This window comes from Fistularia commersonii, chromosome 32 (genome assembly GCF_037954325.1).
Source record: "Fistularia commersonii isolate RoL2024-O1a breed Wild chromosome 32, RoL_Fcom_v1.0, whole genome shotgun sequence".
In the NCBI taxonomy this organism is placed as follows: Eukaryota; Metazoa; Chordata; class Actinopteri; order Syngnathiformes; family Fistulariidae; genus Fistularia; species Fistularia commersonii.
In genome coordinates this window covers 4,242,720-4,266,133 of record NC_141315.1, presented here as the reverse complement: position 1 = coordinate 4,266,133, position 23,414 = coordinate 4,242,720, and the positions used below count along the sequence as shown (strand labels likewise).

Here is a 23,414-nt window from a genome sequence, read left to right as displayed (position 1 = left end):
AAAACATTCAGATTCTGTCATAAATCTCTCAGTCAAAGTATGGAAGTATACCATGGAGGGCTGGCATCCTCAGCTGTAGGACACTGCTAATATAATTTGAAGGTGTCATTATATTTTTAATAACTTAATTGGGATTGAAGATACTACAATGGTCCATCTTTTATCACATAATTTCCAGGTAATGAGCAAGGGGTCATCCGATGCCCTCAACAAACTTTATGACACAGCTGTAGATAAACTAGAGGCCACGAAAAGTGACTATGAAGGTCTGAGGAAGCTCTATAATGAAAAAACAGCCATACACAATGCAGAACTAAGTCGTTTGGACCAACTGGAGGAGGACAATCATCGTCTACAGAAACAGTTAGATATGTTGCTGAAACAGAGGGATGCTGCCATCCACTACCAACAGCAGTACTCTTCATCCATTAGAAGGTGAGTGTGCCAAAGCCAAATATTAACTAGAGCTTGCTGTTTCATATGGACTTGGGCTACAAATTACCCTAAATGATCAACCCTAGTTCTTTACTTATAATGGGCAACTTGGGTTATCAAATTTACCTTTTCTTTCCCCTCTGCCTCAACTGCAAGAAAAGTTAATTTTAATGATTTTGATACAAGACAGGCAATGCGCCTTCAGACCGGGTGAACTTTTCTAAAGCAGAATGAAATGTGATATATTCCTTATTTGGTAAAGGTTTGACACCACGCAGCAAGAACTGTCCAAGGCCACAGCTCAGAATAAGGAGCTTCATCGAGAGATGGACAGGCTGCAGACAGAGGCCACACGATTCAAAACCCACCAACTCAAAGCAGCAAAGGATTGTGAGAAGTACAAGGAAGAGCGGGACTCTGTGATCAGCGAGTACCGGTTGATCATGAGTGAACGGGACCAAGTGATCAAAGAGGTGGAGAGGCTTCAGAACGGGCTGGAGATGGCAGAGGCCAAGTTAAAGAACACGTCTTCAGAACGGCAGGTAGCTACTGAGGAGATGGAAGCTCTCCGGCAGGTAAGAGTTGAGATTAGGACTCCTTTAGTCCTGACATAGGGATTATATGTGCTGTAGACTCTAAATTTTGGGATGTGGCTGTACTGTTTGTACAGCTGCATCAAATGTGCATTGCACATAATAAACATGATCATTAAGTTTGTATCTGAAAATTTAAGCATTTAGATTTAAGACTCAAAATACCCCAAGGAAATCAATGGTTGATAGCACTTTTGATAAGTTGCTTTTTGATGGAAGTTTTATTTCAAATGATCTCATAGTGAACATTTTGGCATCATTATTCCATCAGACTTAATTTTAAATTCATTTACTCTGAATCTCTGTATCACTCACAGTTAATGATAATTTATTTGTTTTTTGATTATCATTATGTTAAGGAGCTGGCCTCAGCACTTATAGACAGGGACCAGGCCATCTGTGAAAAGAATGAGCTGCTGGAGAAATATTGCCATGAGGTGAAGGACAAGGCTGAGGCTCAGAAGGAGCTGAGCCAGGCCTGCAAGGACATTGAGACAGTTCGTGAGGAGAGAGATGTGGCACGCAAAGAAAGGACAGAAGCCATCATCCAGAGGGACCAGCTGCTGCGAGAGTATTACCAGGCTAGACAGGTAACCAGACAGACGGGAGATTTACAATTACAAATGGAAGGATTGATTTATTCCTCCAACAATAATCCCCTCATCCTATCTTAGATAGTAGATGTTTTTTTTAGTTTTTCAGCAGCTGGCAGGTTGCCACACTGATTTGTTTTTTGTTTTTTTTTGTTTTTGTTGCTTGTTTGTCCCTCCATTTTTGTAGCTGTTTGCACTCACTTTCACACTATTTTTCGTTAGTCAAATAGATCGACTGAAAGCCATGATGCTACTGCGTTAGGATACTACCAGCCAATTCTGTAAGATGTCTGGCTTGGGCACTAAAAAGCACAAGAAAAAACTGCACTGAATTGGATAATAAAGTCAAGCAGAGTAGAGTCCAACAGTATTAATCAGCCATGCTGGTAATACTCTTGTCTATTCTCCCTGTGGCACTGTTAGAGAAGAGAAGACTCCAGCAGGGATATTTTCAATAATTATACTTTAAACACATTTGAAAAATATTAATTCAATTCCCCACTTTAATTTTAACAAGGGTTCCAAGGTGTCCCTTAGAAAGCTTCAGACCCAATAAATTCAGGTTACTGGCGCTGCATTGTTTTGGGTGCCTGCTGCATGTCCTAGTCAGAAAATTAAATGCAATTTCAGGGGTCCAGCTTAAAGCTATAAATTATGAATGTCTAGCACAGCACATCTGGTATCTTAGTCAGGCTTTGAGCTTTAAGAGACTAATAAGTCACCGCAGAGCTAAGAGCTGAATGCTCCATTCTCTCCAGCTATACTAAAACAGTGGTACTCTGTTATAGTTTAACAAAACAGCAATACAGGCCAGGCACCCTATTTGGGAAACTGAATTTTGCCACCAGCAGTGGTTCCATTCTTTCCAGTCACTACCCAAAACTTGTGACCATTAGTGGATCTTGAAATGTAAATTAAATAGATTTAGCACTGTTTTCTTCAGGTTTTAGTGATAGTAAATTTGCTAGCCCATATCTGTTGTGCACATTATAAGTGTTTATTTTCTTAAGATAACATGTCAAGCAATATTTTGAGATTTAAGATTTGAATACATATATAAATATATATTTGTATAATGAGCTCCCATAGTAAGTTAAATAATTAAACAAGTGTTTCTTTTTGGCCAGGACTCATTTGTAATTTCAGATTGTAGTGGTTTTCTCATAACATGAAAATTTGGGCCTTTTTTGTGTTTTAAAGACACTTTAGTCTGGAATTTTAAGAATGCACATTAAATAGCTACCATGTGTTCATTCACAAATAACAGTGACAGCTCTGAGAAACAAAAGGAATTTGCCCAGATTTGTAGTTGTTGGCTAATATCAGTTTGAGTGGTTGTCTTTATAAAATGATCTTTGGCATGGGTTCTATCATGTGGGTTAGATTTTGGAGGGGACTTATGTGGCTGACATTTTATTAAGAGTTTTGATGACTTGATTGTGGTTGCTTCATGACGCCAAAGGAGAATTTCACACTTATGGTTCTTGACTGCAGTCTTTGTGGGTAAGCAGACCTAACATTCGGAATTCTATCTTTGCTTACCAATGCAAACCCTCTTATCCTCATGATGTATTTCCTATTGTTGTACCTTCCTAATTCTTGGCACAATTTAAGAAGAGGACTGTTCTCATTCAAATTAGGTCGGTTCTCAATTGTGATTTGGTTTGGAAAAATTGATCCGATTTTGCAGCCCTGTATGTATTGGGGGAAAAGTATTGCAAATAAACTCTTCCATCCAAACCAAAACAAAACAAAACAAAACAAAGCAAAACAAAACACATGTTCACTAAAATATCAAATACTGAAGTTGATTTTAAAGTCAAGCTGGCTACTTTCTTTGTAGTCAGTACAATGACCAAACATTTCCACCAGAAACAAGACTCTGCCACCTTGGATATGGAGCGGGCAAACAAGGAGATTGAAATGTTGAGGAAGCAGTGTGAGGCTGTTACCCAAGAGTTGAAGGAAGCACTGCAAGAGGCAGAAGTTGCCAAGTGTCGACGAGACTGGGCCTTTCAGGAGAGGGACAAGATAGTAGCAGAGAGGGAAAGTATACGGTGAGGACACACAGCAAAGTCACGCGAGTACAAGAGAGAATACCTGCCCTGCACTGTTAGAATTGCAGATACAGTTTGTTTACATGCTGATGTCTCTGATGGTTTACATCTTTCAGTACACTATGTGACAACTTGAGGCGAGAGAGGGACAGAGCTGTGAGCGATCTGGCAGATGCTCTGCGGAATCTTGATGACATGAGAAAACAGAAGAATGATGCTGGAAGAGAACTCAAAGAACTGAAGTAAGTTATTTCTTTAGAAATCCTTTTTTGTGCCCTTTTCTGGGAAGACAAAGAACAACAGTGATTATATGCCACTCCTATAATTTGATCTAATCGAGATGACTGGATCATTTGTGCCACCCAGTGGAGGAATTCTTTTACTGATCAAGAAATACTAAATATTTTGTCATTGACTGTGCTTGATTTGCTACCATACATACTTATGTCTCTTACAGAGATAAAATGGAAGATCGATTAGAAAAAGAAGCAAGGTATTGTCAACTAATGGCTCACAGTTCACATGACTCAGCCATTGACATGGACTCAGTTGAATGGGCAACGGAAATAGTAGAATTTGAAAAGCATAGAGTAAGAATGTCATTTTTTTGATGTACAGTACGCTTTGTAATGACTTAAATTCTTAATGTACTATTGATTGCAAACTTGTGTTCATTTTTTTGTCCTATTTCAGGACATGGATCTGAAAGCACTTGGATTTGATATTGCTGAGGGGGTAAATGACCCTTATTTACCAGGAGATTGTGGCATATTTGTCTGCAAGGTTGACAAAGGAAGTATAGCAGAGGGACGATTAAGGTAATTGTATGACATTTTTTCCCCCTCTTCAAATGTTTTTACTTTCCTTGTTCCTTTCAGAACGGTCTGACTTGCTTATCTCTTTTCAGGGTCAATGATTGGCTGCTGAAAATTAATAATGTCGATCTGACCAATAAGGATAGGAAGCAGGTGATTAAAGCAGTCCTTAGCGGAGAGGGAGTAATCAATATGGTGGTTCGCAGAAGGAAGTCATTCGGAGGACGAGTCATAACTCCAGTCCAGATTAACATTGCTGGACACCAAGGTGAGTGATATCCAGAAGCAGAATTGCACTGAAAAATCATGCTGACTATGATATTGCATTAGTAAACTGCAATAATTTTTTTTTCTTGTATCGGTTTTTAAATCTTTCTAGGTAATTTAAGATACTTTCCTTTTCTTTTTCTTTCTCACTACCCAGACTGTGGCATAGGCCTGGAAAATGGAGTGTTTGTTGCCACATTGTCTCCTGGCAGTCCAGCTGTCTGCGACAATGCTCTTACTGTTGGGGATAGACTGTTGGCTGTGAGTATTCTGGAAGGCTCATATTCAAAGTACTTTGAAAGTAACACTACCTTCAGGCCTTCTGAAATATGCTATTGTGTTTTCAAACACTGATTGGTAATACTTTTGCAGCGTATACTTTTTTTTTAAGCAAAGATTTTGATTCTATAAGGGCCTCAAAAATGCCATACCTTCACCATCAAAAAGAGCATCTGCATCAATCTGCATGGGCCAGAATAAATTTGGTATGGCATTATTTTGAATTCAGATTTTTTTGTGAGTATTTTCTTGGAAACCCAATCATCCAAGGTTGTTCTCAAATGCAGGACAACTAGAATAGGCTCCTTTGACTCATAGAAGGACAGCAAGACACAATACTTAAACACCGGATAAATTGTATTTCATAAAAAAGTCAAACACATTAGTGAAAAATATTTCATGAATATCCAGAAGTCCTCTTGAAAAATTATATGAAAAGACTTCAGCTGTAAATGGCCCATTTCTAACTAATGTGGAGGATATGGAGGTGTGTGTGCATGTGCGCAAGCTTGCATGCATGTTTGTTCTTTATTATTAGGACATTTATGAAGTTGAAATCAGCAGTGAAAAAATTGTGCTTGGGCCTAATTTTAAGATTAATTTTTAATTTTACAAGATATGTTTGAGGTGATATTCTATTTTATTGATATTCATGTTAAATGCAAGTAAACGTTTTCACTATGATAAATTAAAAAATGAGTGTGTCTGTCGAGAAAGACATTTTTTCTCTTTTTGGGCAACTATAGATCAATGGCATCACACTTGAAAACAAGTCACTCTCTGAATGTGAAGCTCTGTTGAGGAGTTGTCGCGATTCATTGTGCATCACACTTATGAAGGTGAGCGGTTCACATTTAAAAACTACCTGTACAGAGTGATAACTGGATTCCAGTGCCAACATGACAGAGTTTTTATCAAATTTAAAACATCTCTTTTTTTAAAATTCCTTGGTTAAATAAGCATGATTCTGAGCAATTCAGTTTAATTACCGGTAATCCCGTACCAGATCTTCATTTAAACTTTCTATGTGAAAGTAGAAATTCTTGTAACTTGTAACTTTATCACTAATTCTCTTATGGTGGCCTTTGAATCTCAACTCTTCATCCAATCTTCTGTTTATCTTTGTCATGACTTTTACAAAAAGGAAAAGTGTTAATCACCATTGCCTGTCAACAGTTCTTCCCACATAGCTGCTCTGGCCAGAGTTTACCTGAGAGCTTGAGGGAGCCAGAGAAGGTGTCTCAGCTCCAGTCCTGTGAGATCCTCTCCAGAAACTGCAGGAATTCCAAGCACATCTGTTCTAAACACAATTGCTCCACACAAACAGACACTTGCATCTGTGACCTGCAGGGCAGGGATGATGATTGCAAGAGTGACTGCTTGGACAGTAGCTGTCATCGTCACCACAAGCCTTTTTCCAATAATTCCTTACACTCCCGCTCACTTTCTTGCCAAGGAACCTCTTCCCCCTCCCACAGTCCCCCAGAGCCCCAACCTGAGTTTTGCTATGGGAGGCAAGAGTTACATCGTCACCCTCTCACCTTTGCCCCAGTGCTCTCTGATTTCAGCTCTCATCAGACTGCTGTAGACAGAGCACAGAGTTCACCCGTGAAGCCTGGTGGAGGCACGTGGCCAAAAGTCATAGTTGCAGCTTCTGCTCCAGAGTTTGCCCAGCTCTCCATCTTCAAAAAGTCCAAACAAAGGAAATCCATCTTTGACACAAATACTTTCCGGAGACCTGAGGCTGCTTCAAAACTTGACTACATGTCTCTTTCCCAGTTGCCTAAACACTCCCCACAGAGCTCAATATCTGAATCTACACCTCCAACCCCTCCAGCGAGAAGTGACTCGTTCAGGTTCAAACATTGTCAGCAGAATAGCTCGGCATCAGACTCCACCATCACCTCCAGCACTCTACCAGTCTCACAAGCCCAAGCTACAAACCCACTAACTGATGGAGAGACAGGGAATCAGCGTTACCTCACTGGTACTTTGCCAGCAGAGTCAAAGACTATTACAAAAAAACAACTCGCTGAAAAAGACGGCGCTCGACACAACACAGAGGAACGGGGTAAAAGACGATACCGTCCAAAATCTGCACCTGCACTGCGGCGAAATGTGACTCCATTACACATTCCTGTTCCCATGCAGGTAATTGTGATAGCAGTACCTGAACTGTTACATTTCTGTTCTTCTGTGTATCAAATTAAAGTAAAATGTTAAATAAAGTCTTCTAAATTTCCCAAATCTTATCTGAACATCCACATGTTTGATCCCTCAAATTCTGGTAAAAACACTGATAATTAAACAACTTCATGTCGTGGAAATTGAGGGAGTAGCAAATTGTCATAGAAATGGTTTTGAATTGAAATGATCAAAAAGAACACCTCAAAACAGATAGATTATTATATAAATGTTCAAATTATAGCACCTTTTAAAGAACTGGGTCATTCTGAATAATTTTTAGGAATGTAAATTTGTCAAATAATCCACTGGTTTCTTTTAGGAGACACATGCCTATTGTCACACTTAGCAAAAAGCAGAAGTTATTAGATTTAATTTAATAAATAGATATAAGTGAAAATCTAGTACTTATTGAGTGTGGAACACATTGTGTAAACATTTTAGATGTCAGTCATACCTGCTGGGCTTGTATTGAAACTGTCTTAAGTTCAGTAACAATAACATTCAGGAGGGATTGAACTTTGAATGTGTGATTAGTTTGTGGACTACTGGTAAGACAAAACAGAGCACTTGGTCATATGTAAGACTTGAAACTGGTGATTGCATTTTTTTTAAGAAATGAATTACTATACATATAACTATACATACACATATAAATTTCCACTATATAACTATAGTGCAACACTTTTTAGTCTCATACCATTTCTTATTCAGATTATTGATTGTTTCTTGCAGGTACAGAGTTTCTCGAATGATGAGAGTTCCCCAGAGCCCATGGATATGTTACGATTTTCTCCAATGCGGACAAATAGGTACAGCATGCCCTTTGCACCTCCTAGCTACAGCAGCAATACTGCACGTAAGTCACCAGCATTACCACCTGTTGTGATCTATTCTAATTTTAGAGCCAGGATCGGTCAGTCTTTTCATTTTGTTAATGTTCTTTCAGATCCGGCACAACGAGGTTTAGCTCCATGCCCTGCTATGACAGCTGTGATGAGAAATCCAGTCTACACAGCATGGAGCCATGAGATCCAGAACAACTGTCCTACACCCACGAGCTCAAGTGTCTACTCACATTCACACACAAGGTAGTTAAATCTGTCAACCTTTTCAAGTGCTTGGGAAAAAAAAAATCACAAATATATGAGATTTAAGTGTTTCAATGATGTCAATAATGAAAACACCTTTTTGGAACTGACTTATTTGTCCTGTTTACTCCATTTTATTGCACAGGACACAGCAAGTGAACCTGATCCATTATCTTCACTTGATCTTCATTTTCTATTGATTTTCTTTAATTGGTCATTTCTTTAAGTAGTAAGCTTCTTTCATAAATCTGTTATTTTGCAGGCTTCACTTTTAAGACACGCCAGTATATTATTTGACTTTTGAAAGTTTGTAGGATATTTGTGGGATTAAGATGTCATTAAAATTGGTGTGGCTAAAATTCATCAACCCAACTGCAGACTGTATAAGTATTCAAATTCATGACACATTTGTTGAATTTTACGGTAGGCCATGGTACTCCTGATAAAATTCTTACAGGTTGCTTGACAAAAGTACAGTGTACACAGCATTTATCATATCATAAACGGCTCTGTTAACAGCTTCAGATGGTGAAAATCCCCAAACAATGGTACTGGTAGTTCTTAATTAAAATGTTTATTGATGTTTTTTTTTCTTCCAGGTTTTTTAGATTTATTTTTGACAGAATATAACAAATTTTTGGATGTTGATGATCCATAACAAGCTATCTTTGTATCATATTAACTTTCATATAGGCCTTATTTTTGATCAATCGATAAGAAGCCTTACCTTATGTAATCCCTGTTCATAAAGACTGTGTGGAATTATGTCCTATTTATAAGCAAAATTGTTTACCCTTCTTCAGATCTCACAAGCAGATGGCGTGAAGCGATTTCTATCTTGTTCTATAATGAATAATTGAGTGTCGGGGGACATTATGAGATTTCTTTTTTCTACTTATAGCCCCCAGCATCAAGGTCGCCTCAGTCTGGACCTCAGCCACAAGCACTCTGGAGACTTGGCTGAGACAAACTGCAGCCAACCACCACACAGCACCAGCTCCCTGCCCCCCAATGCAAGGCTGGGTAAGAGGAGTTCTATTTTCAAGTCGATATCTAGATGTATTGTTTCCTGAAAAAGGGGTGAAGGATAGACCAAAAACAAGTGTTGATGTTGTGAGGGGCTTTTTAAGGTTGCTTTTTCATATTTCATATGCTGTGTAGCAGAGTGCTGTCTTCCCTGAAGCCAGCATCCTTTTTGTCCTAAAATAGCACATGATCTTCTCTTTGAATGTGTAATTGTTCATCACTCACCAAAAATTACAAGATGAGAGATAGTATAATCTATTTTGCTGTTTTTTTATCAGGAAAAGAAAGATTGTCCTCATTTACACTGAAATTAAACGAGCAGCCAGTAATTCTGCTTACAAAAGGAGTTTATCAACAATATTAACAGATGTGTGTTTTTTTTTTTCTGAAGAAAGCCATAGATCTGATTGATATTTATGGGAATATATATTAAGGATAAACTGACCCCTCTAAATGTTTCTCTGTCATTGATGGCTCTAGGTTCTCCGAGTACTTTACAATTTAGGGCTGAGCGCATCAAGATCCGCCCAATTCGTTACCCATGCTCAGCAGGTTCTGACAAAGGTATTAATAATGTTTATAGTTACATAGTGTGATTGCAGACACCACAGTTGAAAAACTTTTCATATCTTCCTGTACCTCCCTCTCCACTTGAGGTTCCCTCTCCTATTCAGAGTGTAGCAGCCCAACACCCCCAATGTCCCCTATCCACCTGGAGACGTCGTCTTTCACCAGCAGCCAATCAACAAGTACCATCTCGACTCAGCTCAGGATATCAGTCAGCCCTGCCCCACTTGGTGACAGGCGGAGGGATGGGTAGGCCAGCCCTTGCTTGGGTCATTATACTCCTATCTATCACCAGTACATGACATACATGCTACCATTTTTCTGTACCGTGGTCTGTTTCATTATGATTAAGTGCTTGTACAATTGCAAACAAAGCTGTGAGCTTCCTTCTAATTCAATTAAAATGATGATGCACCATCTATAATTTTCCTCGAGTGACTCTTTGCTGCTGGTCATTACGAATTGAAATCATCCTGTTCCAGTATGTGTGATAACTCTCTTCTTGGCTCTTTAAATCTTCTGAAATTTGTTTTTTATAAAATTCCTGTCAGACTTCTAGTGGCAGCCAAGCCCAAGTTCCTCTCCTTAAAAAGCTTGAGGTTTGCCCTGTGCTACATGTACTATAGATATAATATACATGATAGTAATATACAAGGTATGTGTGTGTTTGTTTGTGTGTGTGTGTCTGTGTGTGTGTGTGAATATGTACCTTGTACATTTTTGAAGCATGGAACTGAGGACTTCTCTATGTATCCGTGCTGATGTTGTCAGTATTTTATATTGGAATGCTTGATTTTCATATAAATTGCGCTACCCTGATAATGAATGCCAGTATTAGTCATCACACTTGCTATGCCTCTTACTTGAATTGAATCTTGAATGACTGCATGACCTTGACCCCGTGTTACAAACTGATGTATTAGTCTTAATTTTCTGCATGATGTTATTGGGACATTTTAGCAACTATTTTTAACTTGTTCTTAAAAACGTTGTCCATGAATAATGTTTTAAAGATTTTCCATCAAAATCAGAACATCACAGTTGTGAATATTCCTTCCTCCCAAAGGCCGTATTTGGAGGAGCCACGCAGTGTGACTGTACAGAAAGGTGCAGAGCCTCTTGGGATATCCATTGTGAGTGGAGAGAATGGGGGCGTGTTTGTGTCCAAAGTGACAGCAGGTAGCATTGCCCACCAAGCTCACTTAGAATATGGAGACCAACTTCTGGAGGTAAAGTTGTAAATATACTTCTTATAAAACATCCATTGTTTCCCCGAGCTTTCTTTCCGTTCCTAATGAATCCTTGTTTCTTATAGTTCAATGGAATCAACCTTCGAAATGCTAATGAGCAACAGGCGCGACTGGTCATTGGTCAGCAATGTGACACTGTCACCCTTTTGGCTCAGTATAATCCACACATGTTTCAACTTGGCAACCATTCCCTTTCAGGGTAAGGCTACAACAAAACTAAGACAAATTGATGTCATAACCTTTAGCACACCAAACTGAGCCATTATGCTCAAGAAATTTGGAAGTGCTTTGCCAGCTGTACTACTTTTCACGGTCACAGAGGGAGAATTAATACAGTGGTTGAAACTGTGGTTAATTTTTAAACATCTGTTTTATTACTATAAAGAACAATCCACTATGTACAAACAGTTTCATTTGAATATACTGCCACTCCTAAAACACGTTGGACAGTACAAGGGTAGATTATGTAACAAGTTATGCAAAGCATAACAAAGAAAGTGCTAAACAAAATGGTTAGGATTTTCTGCAAAATTAAACCATTCTCAAACATTTATCCTGCATTGATTAGTATCTTCACATCTGAAGTCAGTTTGAAAGCTGAAGAGCAAAAAAAGCCTCCACTTTATTTTACTCAGCTCTCAAATGGAGTCTATCAGCAACCTACCCACTCCACAAGATAGTGGAACCACCACTCCTGATAATCACTCCATCGTCAGTGAGCAAGATGAGGGAACCATGACACCAACTTCAGACCAGACAACACCTGCAACCAGCCCACACAGTTCATTTCGGTAGGTCCGAACTGGGACATTTGAAGTATCTTATTAGGTTCCTCATCAAATCATGTCCTTTTCTGGGATACATATTCGATACTACGGCTGTTGTGAAATGAAGATGCTGTAAGTACACAGTGTGTGGATTGATTGATTTATTTTCCCCCCAGGCTTCCTGGTTTAAATTTGTGCCGGACTGCGGAACCACGACTGGTAAGGCTGAAGAGGATCCAGGTGGAGCTGGGAGTTCAGCTCTGTGGAGGAAACCTTCATGGTATTTTTGTGGCGAGTTTGGATGATGACAGCCCTGCTAAATGTTCACATGGGCTTCTTCCTGGAGACCTAATATTAGAGGTAACGACAGGGGAAGTGTTTATACAGGACTGTCTCAGAAAATTAGAATATTGTGATAAAGTTCTTTATCTTCTGTAATGCAATTAAAAAAACAGAAATTACTTTTTCATGATATTCTAATATTTTGAGATAGGATTTTTGAGTTTTCTTAAGAGGTAAGCCATAATCAGTAATATTGAAATAATAAAAGGCTTGCGATATTTCAGTTGATTTGTAATGAATCCAGAATGTATGACATTTCTGTTTTTGTAATCACATTACAGAAGATAAAGAACTTTATCACAATATTCTAATTTTCTGAGACAGTCCTGTTTATGTTTTGCTTGTGTTTCCTGACAGTTTTAATTTTTTTGAGCCTTTCTTGTACAGAAAATGATGAATGATTCTTCAATGGAGGTTTAGCTCGCGATGCTTTTTATTTTAATTTTTTTTTTTTATATTTTCCAACAGTACAATGGAATCAGTATGAAGAACAAAACTAAAGAAGAGGCCTACCTGGAAATGTTGAAACCAGCTGAATCACTAACATTCAAGGTACAGAACTGTGTTGATGAATTCACTGTGATCAAGGAGTTACCAGGAGATGGATTCTTCGTAAGGTAGGACAAGTAAACTTCAGCACTGATTCTGTTGTTTCACATTAGTTTTCATAATGTAAGATACAATATAGCTAAGAACTTTCAAGTTAATTGCCCTGATTTAGGTATAGTAAGCTAAAGCTAGCTTATTTTTTTTAACGTGTAACTGTTTGTAATTGTCTCAAAAGGGTATCCTTACAATCCCTGGCAAATAATGTCTTGCTGATTGACAATATAGCTGTGTAAAAATGTGAATGAGAGAAAAACTGAGGATTAAAAAGTATTCACTGCTCAAAGGTTAAATTAACAAAATGGTCTTAATGTTGTTTTTTTTTTTTTTGGCAGAGCACTTTATGATCGGGTTGCAGATGTAGAACAGGAACTCAGCTTTAAGAAAGATGACATCCTATATGTTGAAGATACACTACCCAATGGCAATTTTGGCTTCTGGCTGGCGTGGCAACTGGATGAGACAGCACAGAAGTTGGGTAAAGGGCAGATTCCAAGTAAATGCATGTAAGTCCAACCCATAATTTTAGACACTTGAACTAATTTTGTAGCTTCTCCCAGGTTGTGTTTATGAATCTTGATGAGCTATTTTATATTCTAGCTTTAGAGGAACTTTGCTTGGGAATTCATTTGAACCAACTTCAATGTCTCCTTAGGATGGACCAGGAGTTTTGCAGGAAACATGGCATGGGTGATGCAAAAGATGACAATGGCACAAGCAAGAATCTCTCTGCAGCTGCTCGGAGATCTTTCTTTCGTCGGAGGTTGAAGCACAAGCGCAGCACATCTAAAGATGGGAAGGACATGATGGCACTGGATGCCATTAGTATGGATTCTTTACCATTTACAGAAGGTGAGGCATCATCAGTGGTGTACAAGAATACAAAAGACATGCAAAATACCAAGGAATGGAACATTATTGGCTTCTTGACCAAACATGGTCATGACTTGGAAGGACGACTCTATTTCCAAGTGAAAAGGAAATTTCCAAGAGCATATATTTGATCTAGTAAAGAGTAGAGGAGCATAGTGCAAACCATGAACTTCACCTAACTGACCACCAATATCAGGCTGAATTCACTGACATAATTTAAAATGTTGCAGAAAATGTGTAGGGTTGGGTGTATGGGTTTTGATTTGTTCTGATCTGTAACACTAAACTTGGTAGTATATTGAGTTCTATTTCAGCTGGTTTCTTTATTTTCTAATGAACCGAAATTGTATTCCCTGCCTAGATGGAGTGAGTCTTATGTACCAGCAGGTTCAGAAGGTGGAGTGCTTATCTCCCAGACCAGTGTTGATCTTGGGTCCATTAGTGGAAGCCTGTAAAGACATGTTGGTGACAGAGAATCCTGCCAAGTTCTGTCGCTGTCTGCCTGGTGAGCTTTGACACTAATTAAAATGACTGTAGTTCTTATTTCATAATTTTGTTAAAAAGTTTGCAAATGTTTTCAAATGAAAATTTGAAAATCTAAATTTTGGTAAAGAGTCAGATTTCTAGATCAACTTTACTTAAAGACCCTTTTTATACAAAACATGCTTGTTTCTGATGAGGTTTAGGAAAGATAGTTGTCATCAACATGACCACAACATGAAGTAACCTTTTTTTTCTTTTTTTTGAATAGAGATTATGAAGGCATCTCAGCAAGCAATTGAGCGAGGAGTGAAGGATTGTGTCTTCATTGATTTCAAACGACGCAGTGGACATTTTGATGTGACGACAGTGGCTTCCATAAGAGAAATCACAGAAAAGGTACTTTTGTTTTACAATCACATTGTGTCTTGTACAAAAGCTATTTAAGGATGCACAACATCATGTGTTTTATGTTTTTATACTTCAAAAAAAAAAGTACCGGTATATAACATTGTGGCAGCAAGTAGATGTTAATACCCCGCCCTTCAGTCTAAAAGCATGAGGAAGTATGACTGAAGGGTCTCCAGATCCTGTGTGTAGGATAAGTGGTAATAGATGATGAATGAAGGAGGGGAGAAGAAAATGTTTCAATTGAATGTTCATGCAGTGATGTTTTTACAACCTTTGAAAGATATATATTCTGTAATTGTTGCACATTTGTTTTCAGATTTCTTTTTCCTGTATGTGGTGTCCATGAATCAAGCAGAGTAAATATCACTCTTGCTCGATGTGAACATAAGACATCCGTCAAACTGCACATTTGTGTTCCCTATTTTTATTAACTTATGGTCTCGATTATTGATGAGTCAAAGCACAAAGGCATATTTAATTGTAATCAGCATCATGATAGAGTTTTGATTGGATTCATATCAATTTAATTCCTTGCTAAGATGGCATTTCTTACATGCCTCTACAGAATGAGGCAGATGGTTTAGTCACTGCATACTGCAGGTTTTTAGAGTAAGCCGATTCTGACTGTCATTGCTGGGAAAATTCTAGTGCCTTTTTATAATTTAATATTATTTTATAACACATGGCATGAGTCACAGCACGTACATAAGTGTTATTGAGTTTATCAGATGTGCATTTGATGACTTTTGATGGTGCTAGGCTGCCGATTCTATTTTCTATTCCCTGTACTGTACTAAAGTAACTACTGAGAAGTCAGGCTACACTATGACTTGTTAACATTAAATGCAACCAGTTAATATGGTCTCTGTTAAGGAACTGCGGGCACGTCTCCATTTGAATTAAACTCTGTAAATAACTGGTAGAATAGTTTAGTATATTAAACATTTTACTACTCAAATGAGATAGCATTGCTGTTGGTCACTGCTTGCGAATTACAATACAATTTCATCTCTTACCTTATGCAAGGAAAAGTATGTGCTTGACTTTTGTCCACCAGCATAAATTCCAGGTATATATTAGTTAAAGTATAGAGAATCATTCGACAGAAAGTTGTAGTTCTAGTGATTTTCTTTTTCTTTGATCCATTTTCTCAGGCTGTTTTGCTATTCCTTTCTCTCATAGGACTGTCACTGTTTACTTGATATTGCTCCCCACGCCATTGAACGCCTTCACAGTGTTCACATTTATCCAATCGTCATATTCATTTGCTACAAAAACGCCAAGCAGATAAAGTGAGTACCCCGTACCTTTTTAAATCAATACATCTATCTTACATGAGAACATGTTATATTTGTGTCTGTTTAATTTGTTTAAATGCTGCTGTTCACCTGAATAGTATTCTAAATTAAAATTTTGTAGACGTATGGACTGAAATTTTTTGTCACTTGTCCAATTTCTCATGCAATTAGCATCAAAGTAAGACATTTAAGTTAATCTCAAATAATTAATAAATATGTAAACTAGATGCAGAGGATTGTTTTTATTTGGATACATGCAAGAAAAATTCACAATTCCTTATTATGGAACAAAACCTATTTTACCAGTTCCCCATCCACATAATTTCACTGGAACTTCATTTCAGCAAATACATTTTAATGTTCTCCTGACAAAGTTGACACTTTGGAAAAAAAATACAGCTTTCATAATCATTCATGCTGCAGGCCTGACAAAAACTAATTGATTAACTGGATTTGATCACAATGTCATTAGGTTATAAAGCATGCTCTGTTCCACCACCTGCCACAGCTTTGACGGGATGATTGTGGTATCTCCGAGTTCCCTCCGCTTTTTCATTTGTAATCGCATGGGGAAGATTAACTTTGCTGAACCCCGAGACTCACTCAGGTCTGGCAGAAACAGGCGTGCTCAACCACACATGCATACCCACGCCCACACATGCCTGAAATACTGCAGCTGGCAAACATGCTGGAGATTGATTCCTTCTAAGCCTTGCCTTTCATCAGCTGAGTGCCAGCTGTCCAGGGAAAGCTTGCCTGGCCTGTAACACAGCATCATGGCGTGGGTGGCTAAAACCAGCGCTGCCCCCACCTGCCACTGCATGACTGCTGCAACAAATGATAGATAGATATTCAACCATTTTCAAGACTTTATATCCTCTATGAGGCACTAGCAAACTACTATTTTGATGTTTGAATATTAATCCAGAGTGCCAGGAAGGAATGTGATGTGATTCTAGATTATTCCAGGAGCTGTAACTGATTGAATGCCAAGGTGAGCTGTCACATTACAAAGTCTAATGTGGTAGAGAGGTTTGCAGTAGACTGATTTTACATCATCTCAGTTGTGATTCATTTGGAGTGTCTGTAGTTTTGTGTTGTAATGAAGCAGTCCACTCACAGTTCTGTTTCAACACATTAGGCAACGTTTGTAGTTTTACAACAGTTTTAATATGAAATGAAGACTGAAAAGAAATGCAGAAAAAATGGAATAAATATATCATTCTTGCGATTGTAGCAGTTTCAAAATCATTTTTTCCCTTTGCCAAGTTTCAGAATGTTCTTTTATGGCATCTTAATGAATTTATTTAGTAATTTTCTTTTTTTTTCTTTCCCTTTTTTGGGTTTTCTATTTTTTGTTTCATTTTCTGGTTGTTACATTTAAATAGTGATTCAGTGAAAATGTGTAAGGCCATGATGTGTTGCATAGTGTAGGTTTATACTGCCTTATAGGGAGATAGAACTTAGATTTGTTTACTCGATTGACAATTTACTGTTTAAAACAGAATCTTTGGCGGCTTTACCCAGTCATAGACAAAGCTACCATTGTGTGCAAAAATTTCAAGGATCATAACACTGTTCACCGTCAGTAACAATTCACGTGGTTAACCAAATACATGCAGAGCCTGTAGCAGAGTCTGCTGCCAAAACCATGGGAATATAGCATCAGTTACTGCGGCACATCTACAGATTAAAAAAACATATCATAGTCCTATGTAATATTTCAATGTACATGAATTTAATCCAACCATTATGAACACAAGTACAATGAATGACTACGTGATCCCTGCGTGGCTCGTAAATGTCCACTGTCGTTTGTCTGAAAGTGATTGACGGATCTATCATTAAACAGCTGGATATTAGATGTAATATTGTAGACCCACAACAGAAATTAAGTGGAGTCAGATATTTATATGATAAATAATAAAGTTATGAATGAAATTATATAAGATTATAAGAATAAGATTAAGTTAATGTAATAAAAATAGCAGAACTCATCAGTTGCAAGAATGGAAACAGTCAAGTCATCCAAATCGGAACCACAATTTTACATTTAATTCTGATGTTTTCAGGATGTTTTATGTGGCACTTAAAGACAGCTGATTTGGGAGAGTAGAAATGTAGCCAGTCACTTTAAGAAAAAAACAAAAGAAAACAGCTACCATGGCTAACTTAGCATGATGTGCAACGTCATTTTATTTTACAATTCTAGCCGTAGAATTGTTTTTGGAAGTTTATTCAATTGCTTCTTACTCTTCCTATGACATGCTATGATTGTTCTGTGGATTGAGACTTTCTAGCTGGCTGAGAGATACTGACGTTGTCTCCTCAGAGAGCAGAAGGACCCTTTGTACCTGCGGGATAAACTCTCTCAGAAATATTCCAAGGAGCAGTTTGAAACAGCACAGAAAATAGAGCAGGAATACAGCCGTTTCTTCACAGGTGAGTTGGGAATTTGTAAAACGATATTAGAATCAGAGCATTTGCAAACATCCATAAAATGCTGTGTTGGGTTACCACAACTATGGTAATTCATTACTTGGAGTCACTGGGACTGAACTTTATAATTTTACTCACCATGCAGGTTCATATTTCCCAATTATCACAGTTGGTACCTCAACAAATTACCATACTTTACAAATCAATCAGCAAATCTTGATCATTCATCTTTAGTTTGTGAGGATCATTGCTAGTGTGTCGTTGTTAACTGTGGTTTCCATACAGCACACAATGTGTTTGTATTTGACACCACTCAAAGCTCACTTTACTGAAAGAGTCCTTGTGAGTCTTTTCAATCCTACAATACTATAAACAGCTCTGGAAAAATTAACAGACCACTGGGAAACTATAAGTTTCTTTTATTTTGCTATTTATACATATATGTTTGTTTGAATATTTGGAATTCTAGAGTTGTGTTACCAATAGTTTGAATACAACAGCAATGTTCATTGTACCCAAACATATATGTATAAGTACCAAAATCAGAGAAACTGATGATTTTGCAGTAATCTCTTAAGTTTTTCCAGGGCTGTGTGTCATCCTGCATAGATAGACAAATTTTTTTTTACAATTTCTGGAAATGGAACAAACGAGTTGACAAACAAACTGTATACAGTTGGGCCCTTTTACGGAAAGGGAAAAAGAAAAATGTAACCAAGAAAATGATTAAAGAATACATAAAAGTTTAGCAGCTAACAAAGTCTGAGATCTAATTTTAATATATGCACCTTGAAATGAGGTGTCATACATTGAGTAGGTCACATTTTTGAACACAGCAACTATCTGCTTTCAAAAGTCAGAGTTAAAGTCTGGTATCTGGACCAGCAGACAGTCTGACACCCAAATGTCCTGTTGATAAATGACTCCATAAAGGAGGTGATTTAAGCGAAGGACTTTGGAAATGAAAGTAGACCAGCAGTGATCCTCTCAAAATGGAAAAAGGTGTTGGGTCAACTTCTTCAAACAGAAAATAGCAATGACCGCTTTCATTTTAAGCAGCTGCAATTGATCAGAAAAAGTGAATTCCTTATAATCAGTCATAAGCGTAATAAGCCAAATGATATGATTAATTCATAACTAAAATATACAGCTATTTACACACCTGGATAATTACATCCAATTAGCCTGAGGCTGGATCAGACGGTCATACTTGCTTCTTTCTCTCTACCAGGCATCATCCAGGGAGGCAGCATCTCCTACATTTGCACTCAAATAATGACCATCGTGGAGCAAGAACAGAGTAAAGTACTGTGGATTCCTGATGAAACACTGTAGAGATTTCACCTCTCACTATGTCATGACTAACCAATGGAGAGGCTGTATAGCCACACACACACACACACACATGCACATACAAAACCTTTGTCATGGAACACAGTAAACAGGTACAACATTCGCACAATCCTGCAAACACATACACCGTCTTCAAATAGCAATACCAGCACTGATATTGATGATGCTGTATTATTTCCACTATGATAGTGATGTACTGTATTGTGGATAGGATTGTTTACACTAATATTTAATACAATGCTTACTTGAATGTTTAATTTTTCCTCTATATGTACTAGCAGCCCCTTAATCCCATGTGAGTATGATGTACCATAGAAAGCTGAGAATTTAACTCCAAATGAAGATGGAAATAGACCATTCTGATCCTTTACCATGTTTTTGGTTCAATTTTAATTTATCAAATGATATATGTTGGTCTTAAACCTTTTTAATGAAGTCCGCTAGTTACCAAGACATTTATTTTCTACTTAAGGCTATTTATAGAGGAGGATTTAGACAAGTTTTACTTCCTACAGCTTATGTCAAGTTACTTTTCATGTGTTTTATTTCTGACGTTTCATTCTTTATACATCTCACTCTGTCGGTCATACATCATAAAATACATCTGATCACTTTTCATTCTTGGGATCAACAAAACTACAACATAATGTGATTAAACACACTGTCAGTGAGTGTGTTCTGCTGATATTGCCATAGGTGACATTAAAAAAGTTTTGTGGCACTTTAATAAGGGATATTTTTGTATCTACTTCCTGCTATCAGCATATTATGAATTTTCACAGATGTATCATTTTCAAGTTCAATGAAAGCCTTCAGGACAGGTATTCCCCATTCCTCATACTATACATGTAGGTATTTCTGTTAAATATTAAAAAAGGGTACTCTTAACGGAATGAAAATTACATGTTTTCTGTTTTATGATACTCACTGTGACATTTCCTCAGTCAAGTTTTGCTGAATGATTGACAATGTTGTTATTGTCAAGGGACCAAACCCAGTTGGACATTTTGGTTCAATACTTAAGCTCTCCACCAGGGGGGAGTAAGTTACCGTCGCACGGTCTGTGTTTCCCACGTTGAGTGTATTCCTAAAGGATGAACCCCCGCGTGGATGAGTGGATTCCAAAGTGAAACATACTGAAGTTAAACCCGAAATACAATGAAATGTAAGATCATTTTCCCCGTCATTATTTTACACGTGAAGGATTAAACTGTTTAAGTCTTTCTCAACTGCCATGCTTGTTTTTTTTTCATGTCTCTACACACCATCCTCATCTTCCATGATGCATGTGCAGCTTGATGCTCGGGGTTTCTTCGCTCAGAAAAGTATATATAACTTAAAAAAACAATCAGGTTTGGATTGATGGAGCTATATGTACAATGTTTGGCTTCCTTAATATCCAGGTATCTAATGGAAGGAGTAAGTTGAAGCCTCTGGTTTCACATACATGGTGAATCATCTTCATTCACACTTTATATCTGCAGTTCCGTTTTTTTTTTTTTTCAAATTAAGAACATCTTCATATTCACGCATTCTTTAGGTTTTGAGAGAGACTACGTGGTAATGAAATAATGTCTATTGAAGAAACATCAGACAAGTGTGTTGTATGTCTAATGGAAGAAATGACCCAGACATGAGTGCTTTGAAGAAAATGATGAAATGCGAACCATTTGAAGTGGCGTTTCACATTATTATTATTCAGAGATCCAAACGACATGAATCTTAGTTTAATATTAAAACGTTAACTGGGAGTTAAACGGCAATGAAGCGGCTGCTATAAATAACCAGACATCCAGATCGGCACCGCCCGTCACCGGTGGCTCCTCCCCCGCTACCTGTGAATCCGCGGCTCCATCCCCGGCGTGCGGAGCGTCGACGGGGACCAGGGTGTGCCCGGAGGCGCCGTCCACCGGATGGGAACCTTCCTTTTTTTATTTCATTCTTAACATTCTTACTTTTTTATTAAACTGCGAGGATTAACGCGGAGGTGCGATCTCCATCGCGTGGTGCGCAACAGTGTGCGGTGCGGGGCGGGGCGGTGCGGTGCGGGGTAGGGCCGCGTCGGCGAACAAGGTGGAGTGAGTGAGTCGCCGTTGACGAGCGCAACGCCTCCACAAGATCCACACCGTCACCTCAGCACCCATCCGCCGCCGGTACCGGAGGAATCGTGAGTTTCTGCAACAGTTTGCAAGTAATTACGCACAGATCGTGTTGGTGACGCACGAATCCAAGGCAATGAAAGCGCACCGCGAGGAGCGCGCCTGACATCTTTATTTCAAGTTTACCCTTTTTTTTTTAAATTTTTGAATCGTTATTCATGTGACTGTATTTGACTTTGGGCGCCCCCCCCCCTTCCCCCACTCACACGCACTCCCGAACCCTCTCCCCTCCACGCCGATTTGACCCCGATGAGAGCGCAGATGTGTGGAAGGCGGTTGACCAAACATGGCTGAGCCGCTGGGGCATCAGGGGGCGCTGGCTGGAGCTCCCCGGAGCATCTGAACCCCTTTGGACTTGACTGCTTCGGAAGAGGGGGGAGGGAGGGGGGGTGGTGGTGGTGGTGGTGGCGCTGGACCGAACCGATCATGCCGAAGAACCGGGAGAAATTCAACCCGGACCCGTCCATCCACATCACCAAGATGGATATGATCATCCCCTTTTCATCGGATGTGCCTTGTGACAACAACGGGCAGCGGATGTGGTGGGCTTTCCTCGCATCCTCCATGGTCACTTTCTTTGGGGGTCTCTTCATAATCCTGCTGTGGAGAACTCTCAAATACCTGTGGACTGTTTGCTGCCACTGTAACGCTAAAAAGAAGGTACGTCGGTTGAGATCATCCCCTCCATGCCTCAAGGTGCTGTCAATTAGTGCAGGGTTGATGTCTTATTTGTGCAACAGTGCAGGGTGTCCTGCCAGTTTGATGCATGAGACGGACTCGTGATTAAATGTGTGTAAAGACCCCTTCAACAGGAGGGCTCAGGGCACGGGGGGTGAAACATGCACTCAGTCACACACTGAAACAAGCAGCTGCCATTCTCCTTCAAGGTTTGATACAAGTGGAGGACATGGACACTTGTTGGTGCGCAATCCCCCCCCCCCAGGCTATGTGTGAGAACTGAGCTACACACACTCACACACATATACTGTAAAGTTCCAACTAATACAGCTTCCCTTAATAATCACCGATATTCAGAAGATAAAATATTTCCTTGATGTAGAGTATATTGACTCTTGTCATGCTAGACTTCAAATGGAAACATTTGTTTTAATGAGAAGGTTAAATAAACCAATTAATTGTCACATTTAACCAGGTGGGATTTTAACATTTGTTTCTTGAAATATGACTTGAATCGCTTGACTGTCATAAATAGCTTGTGATTTCAAAAGGATTCATTATTCTCACCGTGGAAAATTTACTGTGTCCTCTTGCTGAAGGGGCTTCTAAAATTGAGACTTGTTGTGAGGGTTATTTAAAGGGAGGCTCACCCACCTGACCAAAAATATGTTGTTGTCTTATGTAATACCAACATTGATATTTGGCATCGGAACCACTTCTGTTTTTATATGACAACGTTCTTTGTAATGTCTCGCTTTTCAGTCTACTGTTCAATTAATGTGTAAAAAGTGAGGGAAATTGCGAGAAACATTTAGTTAAACAAGTAGAGGCAGGTTCCTGCCTGTTGCTTT

General features: G+C 38.7%; 2 protein-coding genes across 5 annotated transcripts in view; both read left to right on the top strand.

The window, feature by feature from the left end:
• The window catches only part of LOC147215183 (disks large homolog 5-like), a 31,748-nt gene extending 10,799 nt beyond the window's left edge, over positions 1 to 20,949 (top strand). For both annotated transcript variants that reach the window (XM_086139868.1, XM_086139869.1), the window contains exons 6-33: positions 179 to 435; positions 698 to 1,010; positions 1,388 to 1,618; positions 3,494 to 3,678; positions 3,795 to 3,920; positions 4,136 to 4,268; positions 4,372 to 4,496; positions 4,586 to 4,761; positions 4,918 to 5,021; positions 5,786 to 5,878; positions 6,216 to 7,190; positions 7,959 to 8,082; positions 8,173 to 8,314; positions 9,216 to 9,337; positions 9,821 to 9,904; positions 9,997 to 10,156; positions 10,974 to 11,136; positions 11,223 to 11,356; positions 11,793 to 11,948; positions 12,101 to 12,284; positions 12,735 to 12,883; positions 13,208 to 13,378; positions 13,528 to 13,724; positions 14,107 to 14,250; positions 14,497 to 14,624; positions 15,819 to 15,928; positions 18,267 to 18,376; positions 19,605 to 20,949. In XM_086139868.1, coding sequence (XP_085995994.1) covers positions 179 to 435; positions 698 to 1,010; positions 1,388 to 1,618; positions 3,494 to 3,678; positions 3,795 to 3,920; positions 4,136 to 4,268; positions 4,372 to 4,496; positions 4,586 to 4,761; positions 4,918 to 5,021; positions 5,786 to 5,878; positions 6,216 to 7,190; positions 7,959 to 8,082; positions 8,173 to 8,314; positions 9,216 to 9,337; positions 9,821 to 9,904; positions 9,997 to 10,156; positions 10,974 to 11,136; positions 11,223 to 11,356; positions 11,793 to 11,948; positions 12,101 to 12,284; positions 12,735 to 12,883; positions 13,208 to 13,378; positions 13,528 to 13,724; positions 14,107 to 14,250; positions 14,497 to 14,624; positions 15,819 to 15,928; positions 18,267 to 18,376; positions 19,605 to 19,708 — 5,100 coding nt within the window. In that variant the 3' untranslated portion in view covers positions 19,709 to 20,949. The remainder of the gene's footprint in view (positions 1 to 178; positions 436 to 697; positions 1,011 to 1,387; positions 1,619 to 3,493; positions 3,679 to 3,794; positions 3,921 to 4,135; positions 4,269 to 4,371; positions 4,497 to 4,585; positions 4,762 to 4,917; positions 5,022 to 5,785; positions 5,879 to 6,215; positions 7,191 to 7,958; positions 8,083 to 8,172; positions 8,315 to 9,215; positions 9,338 to 9,820; positions 9,905 to 9,996; positions 10,157 to 10,973; positions 11,137 to 11,222; positions 11,357 to 11,792; positions 11,949 to 12,100; positions 12,285 to 12,734; positions 12,884 to 13,207; positions 13,379 to 13,527; positions 13,725 to 14,106; positions 14,251 to 14,496; positions 14,625 to 15,818; positions 15,929 to 18,266; positions 18,377 to 19,604) is intronic.
• A 667-nt stretch (positions 20,950 to 21,616) lies between these two features.
• The window catches only part of LOC147215182 (calcium-activated potassium channel subunit alpha-1a-like), an 88,309-nt gene continuing 86,511 nt past the window's right edge, over positions 21,617 to 23,414 (top strand). The window contains exon 1 of one of the 3 annotated variants that reach the window (XM_086139849.1): positions 21,617 to 22,545. In XM_086139849.1, coding sequence (XP_085995975.1) covers positions 22,312 to 22,545 — 234 coding nt within the window. In that variant the 5' untranslated portion in view covers positions 21,617 to 22,311. The remainder of the gene's footprint in view (positions 22,546 to 23,414) is intronic. The other 2 variants (XM_086139850.1, XM_086139851.1) reach the window with 2 other exon arrangements.